The 21,559-nt window shown below is 42.1% G+C and overlaps 2 protein-coding genes and 1 long non-coding RNA gene across 3 annotated transcripts in view; all 3 read left to right on the top strand.

The window, feature by feature from the left end:
• LOC138666587 (uncharacterized) overlaps positions 1–21,559 on the top strand; it is a 173,551-nt gene that overhangs the window by 78,111 nt on the left and 73,881 nt on the right. The window lies entirely within an intron of this gene.
• On the top strand, positions 1,585–10,256 carry LOC138663887 (protein NYNRIN-like). Its single transcript, XM_069750256.1, has 2 exons — positions 1,585–1,619; positions 5,837–10,256. The coding sequence occupies exon 2, from the start codon at positions 6,073–6,075 to the stop codon at positions 7,963–7,965; it is 1,893 nt and encodes a 630-aa protein (XP_069606357.1). The 5' UTR covers positions 1,585–1,619; positions 5,837–6,072; the 3' UTR covers positions 7,966–10,256.
• On the top strand, positions 16,215–18,417 carry LOC138663905 (uncharacterized). The gene is made up of 3 exons (XR_011318256.1): positions 16,215–16,298; positions 16,429–16,519; positions 18,122–18,417. It is a non-coding gene; the product is annotated as an uncharacterized lncRNA (long non-coding RNA).

The raw sequence follows: 21,559 nt of genomic DNA, 5'->3' as shown, positions 1-21,559 counted from the left end.
TATACCTATAAGTCTATATAATCTTTGGACCTGTATGTACAGATGGGAAAATAAGTATTTGATACACTGGCGATTTTGCAAGTTTTCCCACCTACAAAGAATGGAGAGGTCTGTAATTTTATCGTAGGTACACTTCACCTGTGAAAGACAGAATCTAAAAAATAAAAATAATAATAATAAAAAAAGAAAATCACATTGTATGATTTTTAAATATGTACTTGATAACCTACCAACCAGCAAGAATTCTGGCTCTCACAGACCTGTTAGTTTTTCTTTAAGAAGCCCTCCTACTCTGCACTCATTACCTCTATTAATTGCACCTGTATGAACTGGTTACCTGTATAAAAGAAACCTATCAACACATTCAACCGATCACAATCCAACCTCTCCACGATGGCCCAAACCAAAGAGCTGTATAAGGACACCAGGGACACAATTGTAGACCTGCACAAGGCTGGAATGGGATAGGCTAGCAGCTTGTTAAGAAGGCTGTTGGCACAATTATTAGAAAATGGAAGAAACACAAGATGACTGTAAATCTTCCTTGGTCTGGTCTGGGGCTCCATGCAAGATCTCGCCACATGGGGTAAGGATGATTCTGAAAAAGGTCAGGAATCATCCTAGAACTACATCGAAGGATCTGGTCAATGACCTGAAGAGAGCTGCAACCACAGTCTTAAACATTACCATTGGTAACACACTATGCAGTCGTGGATTAAAATCCTGCCGGGCACGCAAGGTCCCCCTGCTCACTCCAGCACATGTCCAGGCCCGTTTCAAGTTCGCCAATGACCATCTGGATGATCCAGAGGAGGCATGGGAGAATGTCATGTTGTCAGATGAGACCAAGATAGAAGTTTTTGGTATCAACTCCACTCGCCGTGTTTGGAAGAAGAAGAAGCATGAGTACAACCCCAAGAACACCATTACAACCATGAAGCATGGTGGGGGAATCATACTCTGGAGGTGCTTTGGTGTAAAGGGGTACCGGATAATTGCATAGTATTGACGAGAGGATGGATGGGGTCATGTATCACTATACTTTGGCATTGAGGATGGATCATGGTTGGGTCTTCCAGCATGACAATGACCCAAATCACACAGCCAGCGCAACTAAGGAGTGGCTCCTTAAGAAGTATTTCAAGGTCCTCAAGCAGCTTAGCCAGTCTCCAGACCTGAACCCAATAGAAAATCTTTGGAAGGAGCTGAAACTTGTATGGTGTTAGATGGGAACTGTTAATGTGTGATTGGTGAGGAGGATATGGTGCAGAAATGAGTTTTTCCAAGAGAGGGATGTAATGAGGTGGGACTGTGGAGGGTTCAAAAGGTGGAGGAGGCACTGGGGTGGATCCTGGGTAAAGTCTCAAGGGGGTTCGAAAATTTTGCCAGTAAGGGGCCCTGAAATTCCTAGTGGCAGCCCTGATCCACAATGCAAACCCCTCCTGACCCCACACATAAACTTCCCCTCATCCAGCACCATGACAACCAGCACAGCAGAGTCCTGCATACACTGAGGCCCCTGATCATGTGACCCCTGACTCCTCCCCTCCTGTGACCTCATCACAGGTCCTGTGCACACAGAACAGCCATATATGTGGTGTGCGGCTCTGCAGGTGGAGGTAGGTGCAGGAGATTCCCCATTTTTTTTGGGGGGGCAGTAACCCCTTCATTGCTGAGACTACTTTGTTTTTTTTCTGCTGTGGTGAGAGAATGTGCTTGTATAACGTGTTATCCGAGTGTTTTCAGCGTGCTCGTATAATATATTTCAGTCCCTGCGGCTGCATGTTTTGAGGCAGTAGACCGCTGCAACACATGCAGGATTGCCAAACAAACAGGCAATTCCTGCTTGTGTCGCAGCTGTCTTCCACCACAAAAATGTGCAGCCGGGGCGTTCTCACCGGCGAGACCCCCTCATCTCTCTCCCCCCACGGGCATTAGGTGAGCACTTTATGCAGTTTGTGTCGTTTGTACCGGGGCCGTTTTGGCTACTTATGTATACTGGCTGTGTACTCTGCTTTGGGTGTTTGTGCAGCGGCGATTCCCCCTCACACCATAGTACTTTCACTATATGATATACTTCATTTTTTATTGGTGTGATAGGGATCGCTATGGATGTTACCATAGACATGTTGCTAGGCTCTGCACATGGCTAGCTACTGTTATAGCAGGATCCATTTTATCCTGCTTGCCTCCATTTTGTGTAAGTGTTATTATAGGTCAGAGAAACACGTTGTTATTCACTATTCTTCATTTTAGCTGTTAATGCAGATTGTAGCAGGGAATGTCCTTGGTAAAGTAACGAATAACGTACTGTGTAAAAATATGTTTGCGAAACCATAGGGAGGCAAGGGAGTAATACACTCCGACGCTTAGCCCATAATATGGAGAATCCGCCTCCAACACAAGAATGCATAAAAAGTGTGTGTAAGCTTATTAAAACTAGAGATATACTTCAGATACAGCCCTGGTGCATTGTGTCTTATCTCTCCGGTGCCGTGACGTCATCTCTACGGTGGACTCATCAGAGAGTAGGTCGAGACCTGCGACAACAATTCTGGCTGCCCGAACAGGGACCTGAGTGCTTCATCTGAGACCCGGCCGACTCCAGTAATGGACCAGGGGACTTCCCGGGACTAGTGGCATCACACAGCGCTGGGGTGAGAATACTGATTATATTCTGCCTACGTCATTCCACTTGTGGACGGGTTCTCCCCTTCTTCTAGTCGACCAGGATCAGGTAAAATCACGGGCTTGCCCGACTCAGGTACCCTTGAACCCAGATATTGACCCTCATTGTGTGGTTACTGATGACTCCACTGTTAGACTAAAACGATTGACCCCATGATCTTTGTGTGGTGTGCTTGTGGAGGGTTTGTTGTTTGTCTGTTCATATACCTGTGTTATCAATCTTGGAAGGAAGCTAATACAGTAACCTGTGAGCACAGTAAACCTATAGTTTAGGACTAAGGCAGGAGGACATAGCCTACTCTAGGTGAGGAGGAAAGGTCCGTCTGATAGTTTTCAGCCTGCATGTATAGGACTAACGCAGGATGACATAGCCTACTCTAGGTGAGGAGGAAAGGTCTCTCTGATAGTTTTCAGCCTGCACGTATCGTAGGAGGACATAGCCTACTCTAGGTGAGGAGGAAAGGTCCGTCTGATAGTTTTCAGCCTGCATGTATAGGACTAACGCAGGATGACATAGCCTACTCTAGGTGAGGAGGAAAGGTCTCTCTGATAGTTTTCAGCCTGCACGTATCGTAGGAGGACATAGCCTACTCTAGGTGAGAAGGAAAGGTCCGTCTGATAAGTTTTCAGCCTGCAAGTATACTAGCAATAGAATTGGGAACCAAGTACAGGGTTCCATAGTGCTAGAGAATTAGTCCAGAGAATTAGTCTAGGGAAAGTAATCCCAGAAGCAGGTTAGTGTGCTCTTGAAGGCAGGAGGCTTCCACCCCTCAGGGGAATTAGATTCAGGTAAATGGCATGACTTCATGAAAACCAGTCTCAAGTGGTACACGATCCAAAGTAGAGGACGGTGCAGCTGACAGTGGACCTCCGACTTACCATGTTGCTAGTAGGTATCAGCCATGGTCTCCCACAGAACAGATATCTTTGACTTCAGAGCTGCCAGACATTAACCAACGACCTATGACTTTTGCCAGACAGTGTGGGGTGATACAGCACACTTACCAGGCAACCAGACAGGATATGCAACAGTTAGTGCGTTCAGCCCTGGGGGAAGCACCTTCTACCCGACTGACAGCTGAGACATTTAAAATGTACCCAGGGGGAAATGGTCCCCAAGGTGGAGAACCTAACAATGCCAGGTCAGGGTCTGACTTTGTTGAGGCACTAGAAAAAGCCTGTAAGATTAGACAGGAGGAAGTATCGGTGCATTTGGAAGACTGTGTACAGGACCCAAAGGAGCTCCCCATTGATTATTTCTGCAGGTTGCAACAACGATGGTCTGATATGGGTTATGGTGAAGATGATAGAACTGCGACACGTTTGTTAAGTCATGCATATATGCAAGGGATTGATAAGTATGTGAGAGAGAAGGTGATGGCAAGTAGACCAGATTGGAGATCCTGCCCCACAGGCGATCTTGCTAAGATTGCACATGGAGTCAGTTTGGACTCGCAGAAGCAAAAGACTAAGGTTCACTTTCAGAGGAGTGGACCCTCACAGAGAAGTGGAGGACGTGGAGGACCCACTACGGGTCCTAGATTGTGTTACGGATGTAAGAAACCAGGACATTTTAGGAAAGATTGTCGCACAAACCCATACCCAGATAAGGTTCCCACCCCTGCTACCCCCCAGACTGACGAATAGGTAATTGGCAGCCTGCAACTGTGTCCTCTAGTCACTCTACCTCCCACCCCCGACTGTACAGTACAGGTGAGCCTGCCAGGAGGAACTACAGCAGACTTTCAGGTTGACACGGGAGCTGACAACTCAGTTATCACGCTTTCAGACTGTCCATTACCCTTCCGTGACACCACCGACTTTGTCATGGCCACACCTTTCAATGCGCCGACCCAGACCTTGGGACTGACAGAACCCATTCCCCTCTCCATTTGTGGGAAGACCATTCTGACTCAGTTAATGGTAGCCCCCAGGGGACAATGTAATTTGCTAGGTGCTGACATTTTACGGAAACAACAGGCGGTTATTACTTACCATGATGACGGAACAGTGACTATGACCCCTCAACTTAAACCCAGTACCCTCTGCAAGATCATGGCCCTGGATGCAGCTGCAAGTACTGCAGAAAGTGATCCGCCCACTGCACCTGCCCTGGATCAACTCCCCACTGATCTGTGGGCAAAAGACAAAACTGATGTGGGAAAACTCAAAGTTCCTCCCATAATAGTCAAATTGAAACCAGGGGCAGCACCGCCCCTATTGCGTCAGTACCCTCTGAGTGCTGCTCAGGAGGCTGCAATAGACGCACAGTTACAAAAATTGCTGGAATCAGGGGCTGTTGTGCCTAAACAGTCCGTTCGCAACACTCCCCTATATCCAGTAAAGAAGAAGGTTAGGCCTGGGGAGCCGGTGAATTATAGAATGGTCCATGACCTCAGAGCAGTCAATGCCGCAACAGAACTGCTTGCTCCCTTGGTTCCTAACCCACAAACCTTGTTGGCACACATACCTGTTAATAGTATTTGTTTTTCAGTGATTGACTTGGCAAATGCCTTTTTCAGTGTTCCATTGCACCCAGATTGCCAGTATCTTTTTGCTTTTACCTTCCGCAATAAGCAGTATACTTGGACTGTCCTACCACAAGGAGCCCAGAATTCTCCTACTATCTTCTCACAGTGCATGGAACAAGTCCTACAAGGCTGGCATGTTAAAGGAGTAGTTCTCATTCAGTATGTTGATGACCTATTGCTGTGTGCTCCTTCTCGTTCTCTTTGTAAGATGGCCACGATCTCTTTACTCTTTTTTCTTTATGAACAGGGGTTCAAAGTATCCAAACAAAAATTACAGTTTTGCTTAAGTACTGTTGTATTTTTAGGACATTGTCTCTCTCCAGGGAAAATGCACCTCACCCCTGAGCGAAAACAGGCTATCATGGACATGCAGCCCCCACGGAATGTGCAGGGCCTCCGTGTGTTTCTAGGACTAACTTCCTACTGTCGTCCATGGATTCGTTCTGCCTCCATCTTAATGCAACCTCTATATGACTGTATGCAGCCTGTCCCCTTCTGCCTTACACCAAAGGCACTTGACTGTTTTTACTCTCTGAAATTATGCATTGTTTCCTCTCCAGCTTTGGGTATCCCCAATTATGCCCTTCCCTTTAACCTCTTTCTTCATGAAAATGCAGGACATGCTACGGGTGTGCTGACTCAGCTTCATGGAGACAAACAGAGACCTGTTGCTTATTACAGCGGCCGCTTGGATACAGTGGCAAGAGGAAGTCCTTCCTGTGTTCGGGCTGTGTTGTCTGTCCAGCTGTTGCTACACAAGTCTTCAGAGATTGTTTTGGATCACCCACTGACGGTCCATACTCCACATGATGGACATAGTATCCTTAACCAAGTACAACCTACCCACCTGTCCATGGCTAGACAGCTGCGACTTCAGTGTGCTATTCTCCTGCCTACTAATGTGACTTTGAAAAGTTGCACTGTCCTAAACCCCGCTACTCTTCTCCCAGTTCCTATGGATCCAAATGGGGGAGGGGGAAGTGACATGGAAAAGGGCACTCTTTTTCTTTCTAGAATGGATCCAGAGGAACAAGATCAGGTTTCCAAACCACATGATTGTCTAGAATTGATGTCTCAGGAAACAGCTGGTCTCCCTACTGTCTCTAGTGTGCCCATACCTAATGCTGATTTTGAGCTTTTTGTAGATGGATCCCGTCACCAAGATGACCAAGGACGCTTCTGTACCGGATATGCTGTGGTCTCAGAACATGAGGTAATCAAGGCAGAGTCAATGCCAGCTCATATGTCTGCACAAGAAGCAGAGCTCAAGGCGCTTACAGAAGCGTGCAAACTAGCAGAAGGTAAGACTGTAAATATCTACACTGATTCCAGGTATGCCTTTGGCATTGCACACGACTATGGGCCTATCTGGAGAGCCAGAGCTTTCCTGACAGCAAATGGCCACCCCATTAAACATGCTGAGGCAGTCCAGCAACTTATGAATGCACTACAGCTTCCCACCCAAGCAGGCATCATAAAGGTAAGGGCACATACCAAAGGCACTGATGGACAGACAAAGGGTAATGCACTGGCAGACCAGGCTGCTAAGAAAGCAGCAAGCAGTCCTGTAGCCTCTAAAGTACGTCACCTGGACACCCCACCATCTCCACTTGTGTCAAAAGACATCTTAGCCCGGTTACAAGAACAGGCAAGTAAGGAGGAGAAAGATAGGTGGCAAAAGATAGGAGCCTGCTCTGATACAGTCACTGGACTATGGGGGAGGGGTGAAAAGGTCTGCCTACCACAGGCACTGTACCCAATGATGGCACAGGTTCTGCACGGGAATGTGCACCACTCGAAGACGGCCATGTGTGACACCCTACAGAAACAATGGATTGCCCCCGGGTTTTCCACCTGCGCAGAAAGGCAGGTACAGAGCTGCATGATATGTGCCACACATAACCAGGGTAGGACAGTGAAGACTCCATCCAAACACACTCCCCGGCCCCTTTACCCATTCCAGAGACTGCAAATTGATTATATTCAGTTGCCTAAGGTAGGGACGTATGAGTATGTGTTGGTCTGCATTGATTTATTTTCAGGTTGGCCAGAAGCCTACCCAGTTGCCAAAGCTACGGCTAAGACAACGGCGAAGAAACTGATGGCTGAGATCATATGCAGGTATGGAGTTCCTGAAGTCATTGAAAGCGATCGGGGTTCCCATTTTACTGGAGAGATAATGTCAGAGGTAATGGCAGCACTGGGGGTAAGTCAAGCATTGCATACTCCATACCATCCACAGAGCAGTGGAAAAGTGGAGAGACTAAATGGAACTCTTAAGCTTAAAATCCAGAAGGCAATGGCAGAGACTGGTAAACCATGGACAGAGTGCCTTCCACTGACTTTGTTTTCAGTAAGATATACCCCAAACAGGAAGACAGGACTGTCACCGTATGAGATTCTGTTTGGCAGGGGCCCCAATCTTGGATGCTTCTTTCCACAACAGTTGCAGCTCAAGTACCAGGACTTGACTAGCTATGTGCTGGCCTTACATGGACACCTTGCTAAAGTGCATTTAACTGTCTTCAGTTCTCTTCCAGACCCAGACAAGGTTCCTGGATACCATCCCTTGGAGCCAGGAGACTGGGTAGTGATAAAGCGGCACGTCCGGAAGAGCCTGGAACCAAGATTTGATGGACCATACCAAGTGCTCCTGACCACAGCCACAGCTGTCAAGCTCGAAGGAAAACCTAGTTGGATCCACGCATCACACTGCAAGCGAGTTAAAGAACCCGATAGCCGATAAAAGAAACAATGTTTTGGCTGGTTTTGATTTCCATGATATTATGCGTAATTGCATGGGACAGTCTGAATTCTCCAACATCCTTGAACAATAAGTTTGTGCAACATCACAGAAAACTGATAGAGGACTTGTTGAGAAATTCCCAGCCCTTATCAGACTGTTGGATCTGTACGCATTCACCGACATCAGCCACAAGTATTCCCTTCCTAGCCATCCCTGTGTCACCTGAGGAACTGTTTGCCTGGACTGTTTAATAATAATCTTTATTTTTATATAGCACTAACATATTCCGCAGCGCTTTACAGTTTTGCACACATTATCATCGCTGTCCTCGATGGGGCTCACAATCTAGAATACCTATCAGTATGTCTTTGGAATGTGGGAGGAAACCGGAGTGCCCGGAGGAAACCCACGCAAACACGGAGAGAACATACAAACTCTTTGCAGATGTTGTCCTGGGTGGGATTAGAACCCAGGACCTCAGCGCTGCAAGGCTGCTGTGCTGGCCACTGCGCCACCGTGCTGCCCTCGAACAGTTTGTTCTGACACACTTGCCAACAATGCCACGAACAATGTTAAGTTATGGAACACTACCGTCGGTATACCGATTGTAGGATGGGTGGGATACCCTTGGTGGCAAGGTAATCTCTCAGGAAGTAGTACACATCTACAATATTTGGCCTATAAGGGTGGGGCCTGGGTACCTAGGAATAAGACTGGACTAACTGACTTAGGGCAAGTTCCAACATATGGTTTGCAAATTAGTTTTGATGTGACTTCATACTCTACTGATGCTTTCAAACCAATACTGTTAGAAAGAATGATACATAATACGTCATGGAAATTTTCTAGTCTCCACCTTGGTGCATGTTTCAGAATATGTCTGCATTTATAGACTTGGTTCATAAATTGGAGATACGCAGGCAATACCTAAACATACGTTATATAAAAGAGCTGCAGATAACTCACCCTGCCCTTCAGGGAGACCACACATAGTGCAAATGGGTATAGCCAATAAAATTATCAGTTCTATTTTTATTTACCCTATGATTACACAAATGTGGGATAAATTGCTTAGGGCCACAGACTATCTAGATGACCAAATTTGGGATATATTGGATATACTAAATACCACCATTGCTGTCCAAAATCAACTCATTATAGTAACCAACCAGCATACTTTAGTATTAGACTATCTAACAGCAGCACAAGGTGGTATGTGTCAGGTTATTGGACCCGCTTGTTGTCATTATATAGATCCAAATAGTACTATAAAGATGAAGCTAAAGTTAGAAGATGTTCAAAGACTCAGAGACCAATATGACAAAGATAATGATCGCACTAAGGACACCTGGTGGTCTGATACTTTCTCTTTCCTAAACCCAGCCAATTGGTTTAAGGGGATCAGGGGCTGGGTAGCTGGGATTTAACAAAGCTTATTGCATATTGCTGCGATTGTCCTTATTGCATATATAGTGTTCAAAATAGTTTTTAAGTGTATCTCTGTATGTACTGGGAAATTTTGCACTCACACAGCTGATGATGATATATACTAACAAATCCTACGGCCAGTACAGTTTATTAAGAATAGTGAATAAAATGGGGGAATTTGTTATAGCAGGATCCATTTTATCCTGCTTGCCTCCATTTTGTGTAAGTGTTATTATAGGTCAGATAAACACGTTGTTATTCACTATTCTTCATTTTAGCTGTTAATGCAGATTGTAGCAGGGAATGTCCTTGGTAAAGTAACGAATAACGTACTGTGTAAAAATATGTTTGCGAAACCATAGGGAGGCAAGGGAGTAATACACTCCGACGCTTAGCCCATAATATGGAGAATCCGCCTCCAACACAAGAATGCATAAAAAGTGTGTGTAAGCTTATTAAAACTAGAGATATACTTCAGATACAGCCCTGGTGCATTGTGTCTTATCTCTCCGGTGCCGTGACGTCATCTCTACGGTGGACTCATCAGAGAGTAGGTCGAGACCTGCGACAACACTACTTATGAGTCAGGCACCACCACCGCTGTAGGGGTTTCCCTCTTTGCAGTACACATTTGGTCCCCGCCTTTTTGGTGAGACCTACTTACTACTGTGACCCCATGTATTTTGTCTTTATATGTCTACCTGCATAGGTGCTCTCCTTTCATTGCCGTTTTACGACTACCTAATTACTCCATGTTGGGGTGGCGGGAGGTGGGGTGTTTTTCTCCCCTTTTCATGTTATGTCATGGTGTACATTGTCACGTTTATTATTGTCCTATACCCCTTTTAATCTTTGTGTATTAATAAAGATTGTTCGTTTTATACATTTACTATATGCTCCCGTTTCTCCTCTTTTTTCATATTTAGTATTTGGAGTGAATATATAGAGTCTGGGTGACTACCATATATACTAGTTCACTTTTCCCAGATTTCTGATAAAATGCATTCGGTATCCTGGTTGGCAAAAATGTGCAGCCGCAGGGACTCATATGAGATAATCACCACACGATAGTTGTATAGGATAATAGAGTATAACAAAGTCGTTGTGGACGTGATTTACCCAACATTGTGCAGGGAGATTGTTTTTCCTATAGTGATGTACAGTATATTTCTTATTGCTAAAATTCTGATATTTGTGTTTTTTCTTCTCTTACAACCTATTTTTTTAACTTTGTTCAACAACTCTCATTATTGTGATCATACAACATTCAAGGTAAACATCCCATGTGAACACAGGCTAAATGTCCAAGGAAAGTGGAAGTGATTTAATGAAACCTCTGCCCACGGTAGGTCCTAAGACACTGCTGTACCGTGTACTATTGGTGCATTTTTTTTCTATGTGGAGGCTGAAACAAGCAAAATGTAAAAATTAAAAGATATTTAATTTTAAAGTGTAGACTCAAAGCTTTTCTATAGTATTAAAAAAGCGTTAAAAATGCTGCTTCAAATCTTCTCCAAAAGCGCTTCGAAAAAGGGAAAACGCATAAAACGTAGCAAGCACGCAATAATCAAAGAAGATTGTTATTGAGTCATAAGGGTCATGCAGAAATTAAGCAGTGCAAGAACACAGCATTTACACTATGTGTGAACTCTGCCTCAGAAATACATTTTAGTACATTTTTTTTATGAGCACAATGGAGAAAAAAAGTAAATCATGACATTTTTTATGCCATTTATCGGTCACCATAAATAATCTGATCGCTGTGTTGTACAAATGTTATTTTCTGATTTGTGATGCTTATTATTTAAAAAAAATGGCATTGTTATTGTTCTTCATATTTTTTTTAGTAATTTTATAGGAAGGAAAAAAATCTGACTTTTATTTTCCTTCTAGAATAGAGGTACATAGAAATACACTGCTATGTACAGATGTATCTCTATGTACCAGTACAATCTTCTTGTGTGTTCGGAACCTGCAATGCAGCTTCAAGTATACAAAACTCTCCAACACTTGTTAGTGCAGGCTGTGGCTCATAGCTATAGCTATTTCCTGAAATGATACAGGTTGAGGGTTTGATTCCTTGGGACATCAGATCACAAGAAAAGAAGATAATTGTTTATTTAATTAATCTAAGTGTTTGCAGAACAGAGATACCAGCACTGCCCTCAAAGGAAGAAGAGTGCTGAGCTGAGAAAAGATATCAGAGAGAGACAGTGTGTTGAGTGGAAATCTGGACAGTTCCACTGAACCCCGAACGGTTGAGAGCTAGAGTGGGGAAAATAAGTATTCGATACACTGCCGATTTAGCAAATGTTCCCACCTACAAAGAATGGAGAGGTCTGTAATTTTTATCGTAGGTACACTTCAACTGTGAGACAGAATCTAAAAATAAAATCCAGAAAATCACATTTTAATGATTTTTACATAATTAAATTGCATTTTATTGCATGAAATAAGTATTTGATCACCAACCAACCGGCAAGAATTCTGGCTCTCACAGACCTGTTAGTTTTTCTTTAAGAAGCCCTCCTACCCTGCACTCATTACCTGTATTAATTCGTGATGTACAATAACAAATTATATTGTGGTACTGTGTTAGCCAGAAAAAAATCGATGTAAATACTATTATGCCCAATAGTGACAAAGTTATTCTCAGAGTGATACCTTTATTGGCTAACCAGAAAATAATATGTTTGCAGCTTTCACCTTGTCCTTCTTCAGGCTGGATTTCAAAAGAATTACTCAGAAAAAGCATAACATTGAAGAGATATTACCCCAGGACATTTGTTTCATGAGGTGGGAGAGGTGATGCCTCCTAGAGATAAGCCAAGGAATTCAAATTAAGCCTTTTGTTACATATGGAGAGGCAGTGGGAATGTTCTTCTTAGTTATCTGCAGTGCATCTGGTGTCCATGTAGTAAGTCATAAATCCAGGTGTTAAATTGAGTCCTATTGTCAAAGAATTCAACATCTTTTCAGTTTGAATTCCCAAATTTTTCTCTCTCTGTCGTCCTTAAAATGGCCTTTTAATGTTAAGACTTTTAAACCTGTCATACAGTGTCCAGGTTCAGAGAAATGTTTTCCAACAGGTGTGTCCATTTCATTCCTGATTGTGTGTCTGTGTAGATTCATCCTAGTTTGTAGTGTTTGATTGGTTTCCCCAATATAGATGCCTCAAGGGCACCTTGTACACTGTATCATGTCCCCCACATTGGAGGTTGTACATGAAAAGATCTGTGTTTGGTATGTGGACTGTATTTGTGGATAATATGTTGGATGTAAGTTTTGCATTTTTTATTATTAAGTCACTGATGGTAATGAGATGATACTTCTGACAAGGAGATTCCTTAAGTTAGGGGGGTATTTGTAGGAGAGAAGTGGTAGTTCTGGGAATATTTATTTCAGTTTGTGGTCTCTGTGAATTATAGGTTGGAGATCAGAAGCATATTTCCTTAGGATGCTCATGTGGGGGTTGTATGTGACCACACGAGGTACCCTGTTGTTATCCTCCCTCAGTTTGTAATCCAGGAGGCTGCTTCTCGGGATTCTTGTAGCCCTGTGGATCTGTTCATCTATTACCAGTGGATGGTAGCCTTGTAGGAATGTATTTCTTAGTGATAGCAGGTGTAGTTTTCTGTCTTTAATGTCTGAACAGATCCAAATGTACCTCAGAGCTTAACTGTAGATGATGGATTTTTTTGTGTGTCTTGGATGGAAGTTGCTCCATCTAAGCCTGGTTTCACATTTGCGTTTTTTGCCGCTGCGTTTTAACACATATAAACGCATGCGTTTTTTTTCCTATATTTAACATTAAAAACGCATGCAGTTTTTTGTACGCGATTGGCCGCATTTGACGACGCATGCATCATTTCTATGCTTGCGTTTTGTTGCGGAAATGCAACATGTAGTAATTTCTAGAGGCTTTTTTTGCCGCAAAAAAACGTATTGCTGTCTATGTAAACGCATGCATTTTTAAGCACATGCGTTTGGTTGCGTTTTTGAACGCATGTGTTTAAATAGAGAAAAACAAGGTGATAAAGGGATCCAAACCCTAACCCTAGGGATCCAAACCCTACCCCTAACCCTAGGGATCCTAACCCTAACCTTAACCCTAGGGATCCAAACCCTAACCCTAGGGATCCAAACTCTAACCCTAGCCATTTCTATTTATAGTGGGTTTTCTAGTTGATTTTTATGATTGGCAGCTGTCACACACTAAAGACGCTTTTTATTCCCAAAAATATTTTTTGCGTTACCACATTTTGAGAGCTACAATTTTTCCATTTTTTGGTCCACAGAGTCATGTCACACGCCCTCTGTAGTCCCATTGGCGGTGTCTGGATCTTGATTTTTCTCTTGTGAAATTTCTCAGCATGTGTATCAAAAACGCAAACGCAGGAAAAAACGCATGTAAACGCGTAAAAACACGGCGTTTTTTAACCGCATGCAAAAACGCATGCGTTTAAAAAACGCAGCGTTTGTACACGTTTACATGCGTTTTTTTCACCACCTGCGGATGCATTTTAAATGCTGCGTTATTAAACGCAAATGTGAAACTAGCCTAAGATATGCCGGACGTCCTGTGGGCTTATGGTAAATTGATGTTTGTATGGTGTTGTCCTTGATGTACTGTATATAGTCGTGTCCAGAAAATGTATTTAGGATTTGGAGAAGTTGAGGGTGAGTTTGATGGTTGGGTGGGACTTGTTGAAGTTATTGTGAAAGGTAAGCAGATCATCTTTTGAGCCTGTCCAGATTATTAGCAGACCTTCAATGTATCGAAAGTATGCTAGAAGTTTACTAGAGCAAGATGACAAAAACTCCTCCTTTAGTTTAGTTAGGTTAGTAAATTGTGGGGAGATTTTGCTTCCCATGGCTCTGCCTATACACTGTTGGTTCCCAAAAGAGAAATAGTTGTGATGGAGCACAAACCTGATAAATCGCAGTGTTGGTTCTGTGGCTAGATTGCTTTTTTCTTTAAGGAAATATTTGCATGTTACAATCCCATCCTCATGAGGAATGTTGGAATAGAGAGATTCTACATCCATTGTGGCTAATTTGATGTCCTCTGTATTGTCATCTGTATTAATTTGCTGTTTGAACTCGTTACCTGTTTAAAAGACACAAGTTCATACAATCAATCACACTCCAACCTCTCCACCATGGCCAAGACCAAAGATCTGTCTAAGGACACCAGGTACAAAATTGTAGACCTGTACAAGGCTGGGATGGGGTACAGGACCATAGGCAAGCAGCTTGGTGCGAATGCAACAACGGTTGACACAATTTTTAGAAAATAGAAGAAACAGAAGATGACTGTCAATCTTTCTCAGGTCTGGTCTCGTTAGGTAAGGATGATTCTGAAAAAGGTCAGGAATCAGCCGAGAACTACACCAGGGGACCTGATCAATGACCTGAAGAGAACTGGGTCCGCAGTCTCAAATATCGTTAGCAACACATTGCACCATCATAAATTAAAATCCTGCTAGGCACACAAGGTTCCCCCTGCTCACGCCAGCACATGGCCCATTTGAAGTTTGCCAGGGACCATCTGGATGATCCAGAGGAGGCATGGAAGAAGGTCATGTGGTCAAATTACATAAAAATAGAACTTTTTGGTATCAACTCCACTCGCCGTGTTTGGAGGAAGAAGGATGAGTACAACCTCAAGAACACCGTCCCAACCATGAAGCATAGTGGAGGAAACATACTTTGGGGTGCTTTTTTGCAAAGGGACAGGACGACTGCACCGTATTGAAGGGAGGATGGATTTTGGCCAACAATCTCCTTCACTCAATAAGAGCATTGAAGATGGGTAATGGGTGGGGGTCCTCCCACATGACAATGACCAGAAATACAAAGCTAGGGCAACTAAAGAGTGTCTCTGTAAGAAGCAGCTCAAGGTCCTGGAGTGGTCTAGCCAGTCTTCAGACCTGAAGGAAGGATCTGAAACTCCATGTTGCCCAGTGACAGCCACGAAACCTGAGAGATCTGCAGAAGATCTGTATGGAGGAGTGGGCCAAAATTCCTGCTGCAGTGTGTGCAAACTTGGTCAAGAATTACAGGTTTTTGTATCAACTATTAAGTTTTTTATATTGCATCAAATACTTATTTCATGCAACAAAATGCAAATTAATTATGTAAAAGTCATACAATGTGATTTTCAGGTTTTTTTTTATTTTTAGATTCTGTCTCTCACAGTAGAAGTGTACCTAAAAATTTAGGACCTGGTATAAGAGAGATGCCGTAACGGGGCTACCAGGTACACATAAAATTGGCCATTTTTATGCACTAAAAGCTCTCATTTTTCATATTTCTAGTGCAGTAATGCAGTTCAAATTTCGTTTTTCAAGTTTGTATGTTCTAGCGCTGCAGTGTGCTGCCTTATTTACTTAACTATATACGAGTTGGCGACTCTAGGTTCAGCACCTGTTCACACTGAGTCTATGTTTGGATGTGCCGGTCAGGTTTTTGAAATCAATGACCAGAAGATCCTAGAACTCACCTACAAGATGATTGAGCTGCTGACTGGAGAGGTGACACTGCTGGAAATGTTGGCACGTTATACAGTAACTATATCAAGGGATCGGGGAATGACTGTATCATTTTATGTGTCAGGTTTCTGTAAGGTGTCAGGATGTCACCCTCTATTTCTCCATGGAGGAGTGGGAGTATTTAGAAGGACACAAAGACATGTACATGGAAGTCATGTTGGAGGTTCCCCAGCCCCTTACATCACCAGGTAATAGACAGGGCTAAATACACACAGCTTATAATTATCTGTAAGTAAACAATGAATTCAGTCACTACATGTGTTTCCTCCAGTTTTATCCAGTAAGAGGACAACACCGGAGAGATGTCCTCGTTCTCTCCTTCCAGAAGACTGTAAACAAAATCCCAAAGAGGTAATTTACATATCCAGTAGTAGTATATGTTTTATACTTATATTGTGAGATCGGTGGAGATGACAGGATTAGAGCTGATCATACATGTGACCTCTCCATCTGTCTGTGACTTTTATAATATTTGTTTCAGGGTGAAGATCTGATCCATATTAATAGTGCAGAGACATATGTAAGGAGTGACAAGCAGTGTAAAGAGGAGATTCCTACATATGACTACCCATGTGAGTAGTAACCACTAAATGTAGAGAAATCACAGATTCTTTGGGCTGTTGCTACTTTATCTTCAGTGTAGTCCGGCCTTATCACAATCACAAAATGAAAACTGTCCCCATTACTTTGGGCATTGGAAGTCCTTCTGTTGGAGTGAGACCTCTTCCCTGACAGAGCATGCAGCCCGGAGAATGCTCCCTACTACCTGGAATTAGAAGATGCTGAGTGTCATGGAACTTTTGCTATATCCCTAAAGCTGCCATCACACTAGCTATCCCTGCTGCCCGATTACTTCTGGTGGTGAAGATGTCAGGCCATGTGCCTTGTTGAGCTTTTAAATCAGCCCTTATCTGTCCACTGTCGCACCCAGGGAAGTGGGGAGTTGTAGTGTATAAGAATATTGTGTATAAGAATACACCAACCAGACTAACAAGGGAAGACATACAGGGATAAATGAAAATACCAATCATACAAATATGCGCTCACAAACAACAGAGTGGAACACCGGGAAGGAAAAACCAAATAGAGGATGAGGATATGCACACAGACAAATCACCGAGCAACAGTTTTATGAACAACACTCAAATCGCCTCCTCAAACAACCAACACCTCCAACTCCAGAACCAGGCAGTATGAACCTAACACTGATAATACCTGATTGCCAAAGGTGAGTATATATAGCAGAGGGGAGTGGCCAATATTGAACAGCTGATACCATCAAAGCTGGAAAGCTACAGGATCTCACAACGGAACATATTAACCCCTGCACTGCTAGCAGAAATCTGCACTGTTCAATATGATGGTGAAGTGCTTCTAATCAGCACAGGAGTACTTGAAATCAGACACCACGGTCATCTGTCCCCTCTCTGTCATGGTAAACTCGTGACACTGACCCTTACCTTCCCAGATCTCTAAACTGCTAAGCGAAATGTCCGCATTCATTGAATGTGCTGACAAAATAGAAAATCATGTGAAGAAAAATATAATCTGTATGGTGGACCTTGCTTATGATGAGACATCAGACCAAGTCATTTTTATTTATGTGCTCAAATATAAACAGGAGACACAAACATAAGAAATATAATACAATTATCATTTTTTCTTCTTTTTCTATTTAAACACATCCTCGACACCCCCCTATTCAGAGGAGGGAGTAAAGAAGAGAATACTATTCAATCAATAATTCTTGCCCATATTTCCTAATCTCTTTGCTTCTACTTAATTATTTTGATTTGTAACTTGGCCCAAGGTGTTGTTAGTAGAAGTATAAATTTTAATAAGTTATCCAGTACTTAAAATTCATTCCCCTTGCAGATAACAGCCATGAAGTAATTAGATCCTTAGTGGCACAATCCATCTTGAGTTATATTTGAGACATTTAGAATTTTGTATCTTTTTGATCTTCTGCATAACAGCCGGGGAAGGCGTAGCCTGTGAATAACCATAAATTGGAACATGTGACGTAGAGAAGAACATTAGTAAAATTTACAATTATTTCCCTTGATTTAAGATAAATCCTAGATCTGATTCCAGAATGTATTCTCTTCTGAAAACTAATTAATCAAATGTTTTTATAGGGAACTAAATATAGGGAACTAATTCTGCCTTTACAGATTTCACTTCACAATAAATAAACCATGAAAGGATATGTTCCCCCAAAAGGAAAAGCCAGGGTGAAGACTGAAAAGAACGTCTTATCTGCAAATAAGTAAAGAAATCTTAATCTTCTAATCCACTTTGTATAACAAATCCCTCTATTAATATCTGTGACAGTAATTCTTCCTTTTTTATCCAAACTTTGGTACTGTAAGAAATGAGGGAGATCATTATTACTCCACAGTGGGCACATGGAGGCCTGGCAGCCCAGCCGCTTGAGCTTTTATAAATTGCTCACAAAATATAATTATAAAAAAACCCGTAATTATTACCTAAAGGTAAGATATTTTTGCATTCAATTGCCTGAAAAATATTTTCTCCGTTAAGAATTCTACAAATGTTCATTATATAAGAACTTGTACCGGAGTTGTCGATGGTTGAGTCTGAGAGGCTAGAAAATAAAGTCTTTTTTTATTCGAAGAGTAAGTGAGTAATTCTTTAACCCTTTTACCTCCCAAGGTGGTTTGCACGTTAATGACAAGGCCAATTTTTACAAACCCAACCAGTGTCACTTTGCACTTTGTGGTAATAACTCTGGAATGCTTCAATTCATTCCACTGATTCTGAGGATGTTTTTTTCATGATATATTGAACTTCGTGATAGTGCTAAAATCTCTTCGATATCACTTGTGTTTGTTGAAAAAAAAATTGGAAATTTGGGCAAAATTTGCTAAATTTTGCAATTTTCAACCTTTGAATTCTTATGCCCTTAAATCAGAGAGGTATGTTACACAAGATAGTTTTTTTTTTTTTACACATATTTTTTAGGGGGTAGGAAGTTAGATAGGTTAAAAGTTGGCCAGCGATTCCTAATTTTTCCAACAAAATTTACAAAACCATTTTTTTAGGGACCACATTATATTTGAAGTGACTTAAAGGGGTCTATATGGCTGAAAATACCCAAAAGTGACACCATTCTAAAAACTGCACCCCTCAAGGTTCTCAAAATCACATTCGAGAAGTTTATCAATCCTTCAGGTGCTTCACAGGAATTTTTGGAATGTGGAAAAAAAATGACCATTAACTTTTTTTCACAAACATTTTACTTTAGAACCCACAATTTTTATTTTCACAAGGGTAACAGGAAATAATGAATGCCACAATTTGTTGTGCAATTTCTCCTGAGCATGCCAATACCCCATATGTGGGGGAATTCCACTGGGTGCACGGCAGAGCTCGGAAGGGAAGGAGCGCAATTTCACTTTTTTTAATCCAAAATTTGCTGCCACAATTAGAGAACACTATATCGTGTTTGGAGAGCCCCTGATGTGCCTAAACAGTGAAAATCCCCTACAAGTGACACCATTTTGGAAACTAGACCCCTCAGGGTACTTATCTAGATGTGTGGTGAGCACATTGAATTCTCAGGTGCTTCACAGATGTTTATAACATTGAGGCAACAAAAATGTTTTTAACCCCAAATTTTGCATTTTCATAAGGATAAGAGGAGAAATTGCACTATATAATTTGTTGTGCAATTTCTCCTGAGTACGCCGATACCCCATATGAGTGAGAAAAATACTGTTTGGGCGCATGGCAGGTCTCGGAAGTGAAGAAGCATCATTTGACTTTTTGAACTCAAAATTTGCTGGAATCATTAGCAGACACCATGTCCCATTTGGAGAGACCCTAATGTGCCTAAACAGTGGAAACCCCCCACAAGTGATCCAATTTTGGAAACTAGACCCCTCAAGGAATCTATTTAGATGTGTTATGAGCACTTTGAACCCCCAGGTGCTTCACAGAAGTTTATAATGTTGAGCCGTGAAAATAAAGACATCACATTTTCCACACTAAAATGTTTTTCAGCCACAAATTTTGCATTTTCATAAGGATAACAGGAGAAATTGCACTACACAATTTGTTGTGCAATTCTCCAAATTAAAAAATAATAATCTTTATTCTTGGCAGATGACTGTACCCAGAGATCAGAGGGACAACTGATGTCTTCAATTTCTAACTCAGATGACCTTGAGATTACGCAAGATATAACTGAAGGGAATGCCATTACTCCAGATATTCCATCATCCATTCACAGCATAGATTCTTTTAAACAAGTCCTAACTCCTGATTCATCACAGAATATTAAGAATAATAAAAGTCACAAAAGAGATATTAAAAATCAAATTTCTTTTAAAGCAAATGAGCCATTTGCAATTGCAAAATATAAGAAATGTTTTTCACTCAAAACGTCTTTTGTTACTCATAAAAAATTTCACAAAAAGGAGAAAATATTTTCTTGTTAACTGTTCTGCCTTCCTCCACGTAGGATGCTGTGTGGATTCCAACATACGGCTAAACCTTCATCCACATCCCAGTAAACAGACTGTGTTGATGCTTAAGTCTTATTTATTAGGGTGATAATAACCAAAACTATAACGTTGAACAACAATGGTGGACAGTATTCATAGTAGATGATCGAATAGTTAATGATGTTGATGTACAAGGTGGATGTTCAGTGAATAATCATAGTGGATGACTGGTGAAAAACTAAAGAATAACAGCATTTCAGTATATGCACATACAGGGTGCAATCACATAAATAACTGGGACATTACAGCAAAAATTATACAGAGTGCATTACACAGTAATTCTGCAGCACTGCCCTATTCTATACAAAGATGCATCTATCTAAATGCAGAGTACACATTAACCTAACTGCAAGCTGCAAAGCACAATCTGCTTAACTATATCTGACTATAGGAGCTGCATAAGGCTTAAATACTAACACAAACACAAGATGCATTAAACCCTTTATAAACGTACCGAGATCCGTTAGGACAGGGGTAAGAAAGTAAGCGAGACAGGAGCACGTGTGCCTCTCTTCAGACCTGAGGAAAAATGGCTACTGAAGCTTGTCTTCCACAAGAAGAATGAGGGCGGAACTCACCCAGAAGACATTGCTCTTCTGAGGGAAAGGTTGGTAAACAACATGAAAAGTAGGCAACTGATGACCTCCAGTGGCCACAACTTGAATAACAAGATAATGAACTTTCTGCACATTAAGATGGGCAGAACACTCCCCGCTTGGCGTCAATAGATGCCACAATTAGGTTCTTTTTGGGGAAAATAATAATACAAGCTCGGTAACGGGCCTGAGGAACAGTTTGTTCTCCCCAAGCTTGCACACTCTGACCTCTACTTTCCGTACTTTCCCATCTTTACTGGGAATGGTCTTAATGACTAGGCCGAGTGGCCACTCGTTCCAACGTGACTGACTGTCTTTGACGAGTACAACATCGCCAGATTGAATGTTTGGGCGGTCTTTCTGCCACTTTGTCCTGGTTTGCAGAGTGGAGAGATACTGTTTCCTCCATCTATCCCAGAAGACGTTGGACACGCTTTGTACTTGCCTCCATTGTCGTCTGTAGAAGTCTTTGACATTGAATTCTCCG

Source organism: Ranitomeya imitator, chromosome 2, assembly GCF_032444005.1.
Source record: "Ranitomeya imitator isolate aRanImi1 chromosome 2, aRanImi1.pri, whole genome shotgun sequence".
NCBI classification, from domain to species: Eukaryota; Metazoa; Chordata; class Amphibia; order Anura; family Dendrobatidae; genus Ranitomeya; species Ranitomeya imitator.
The sequence above is the reverse complement of the archived record's forward strand: the minus strand, read 5'-3'. Positions and strand labels throughout refer to the sequence as shown.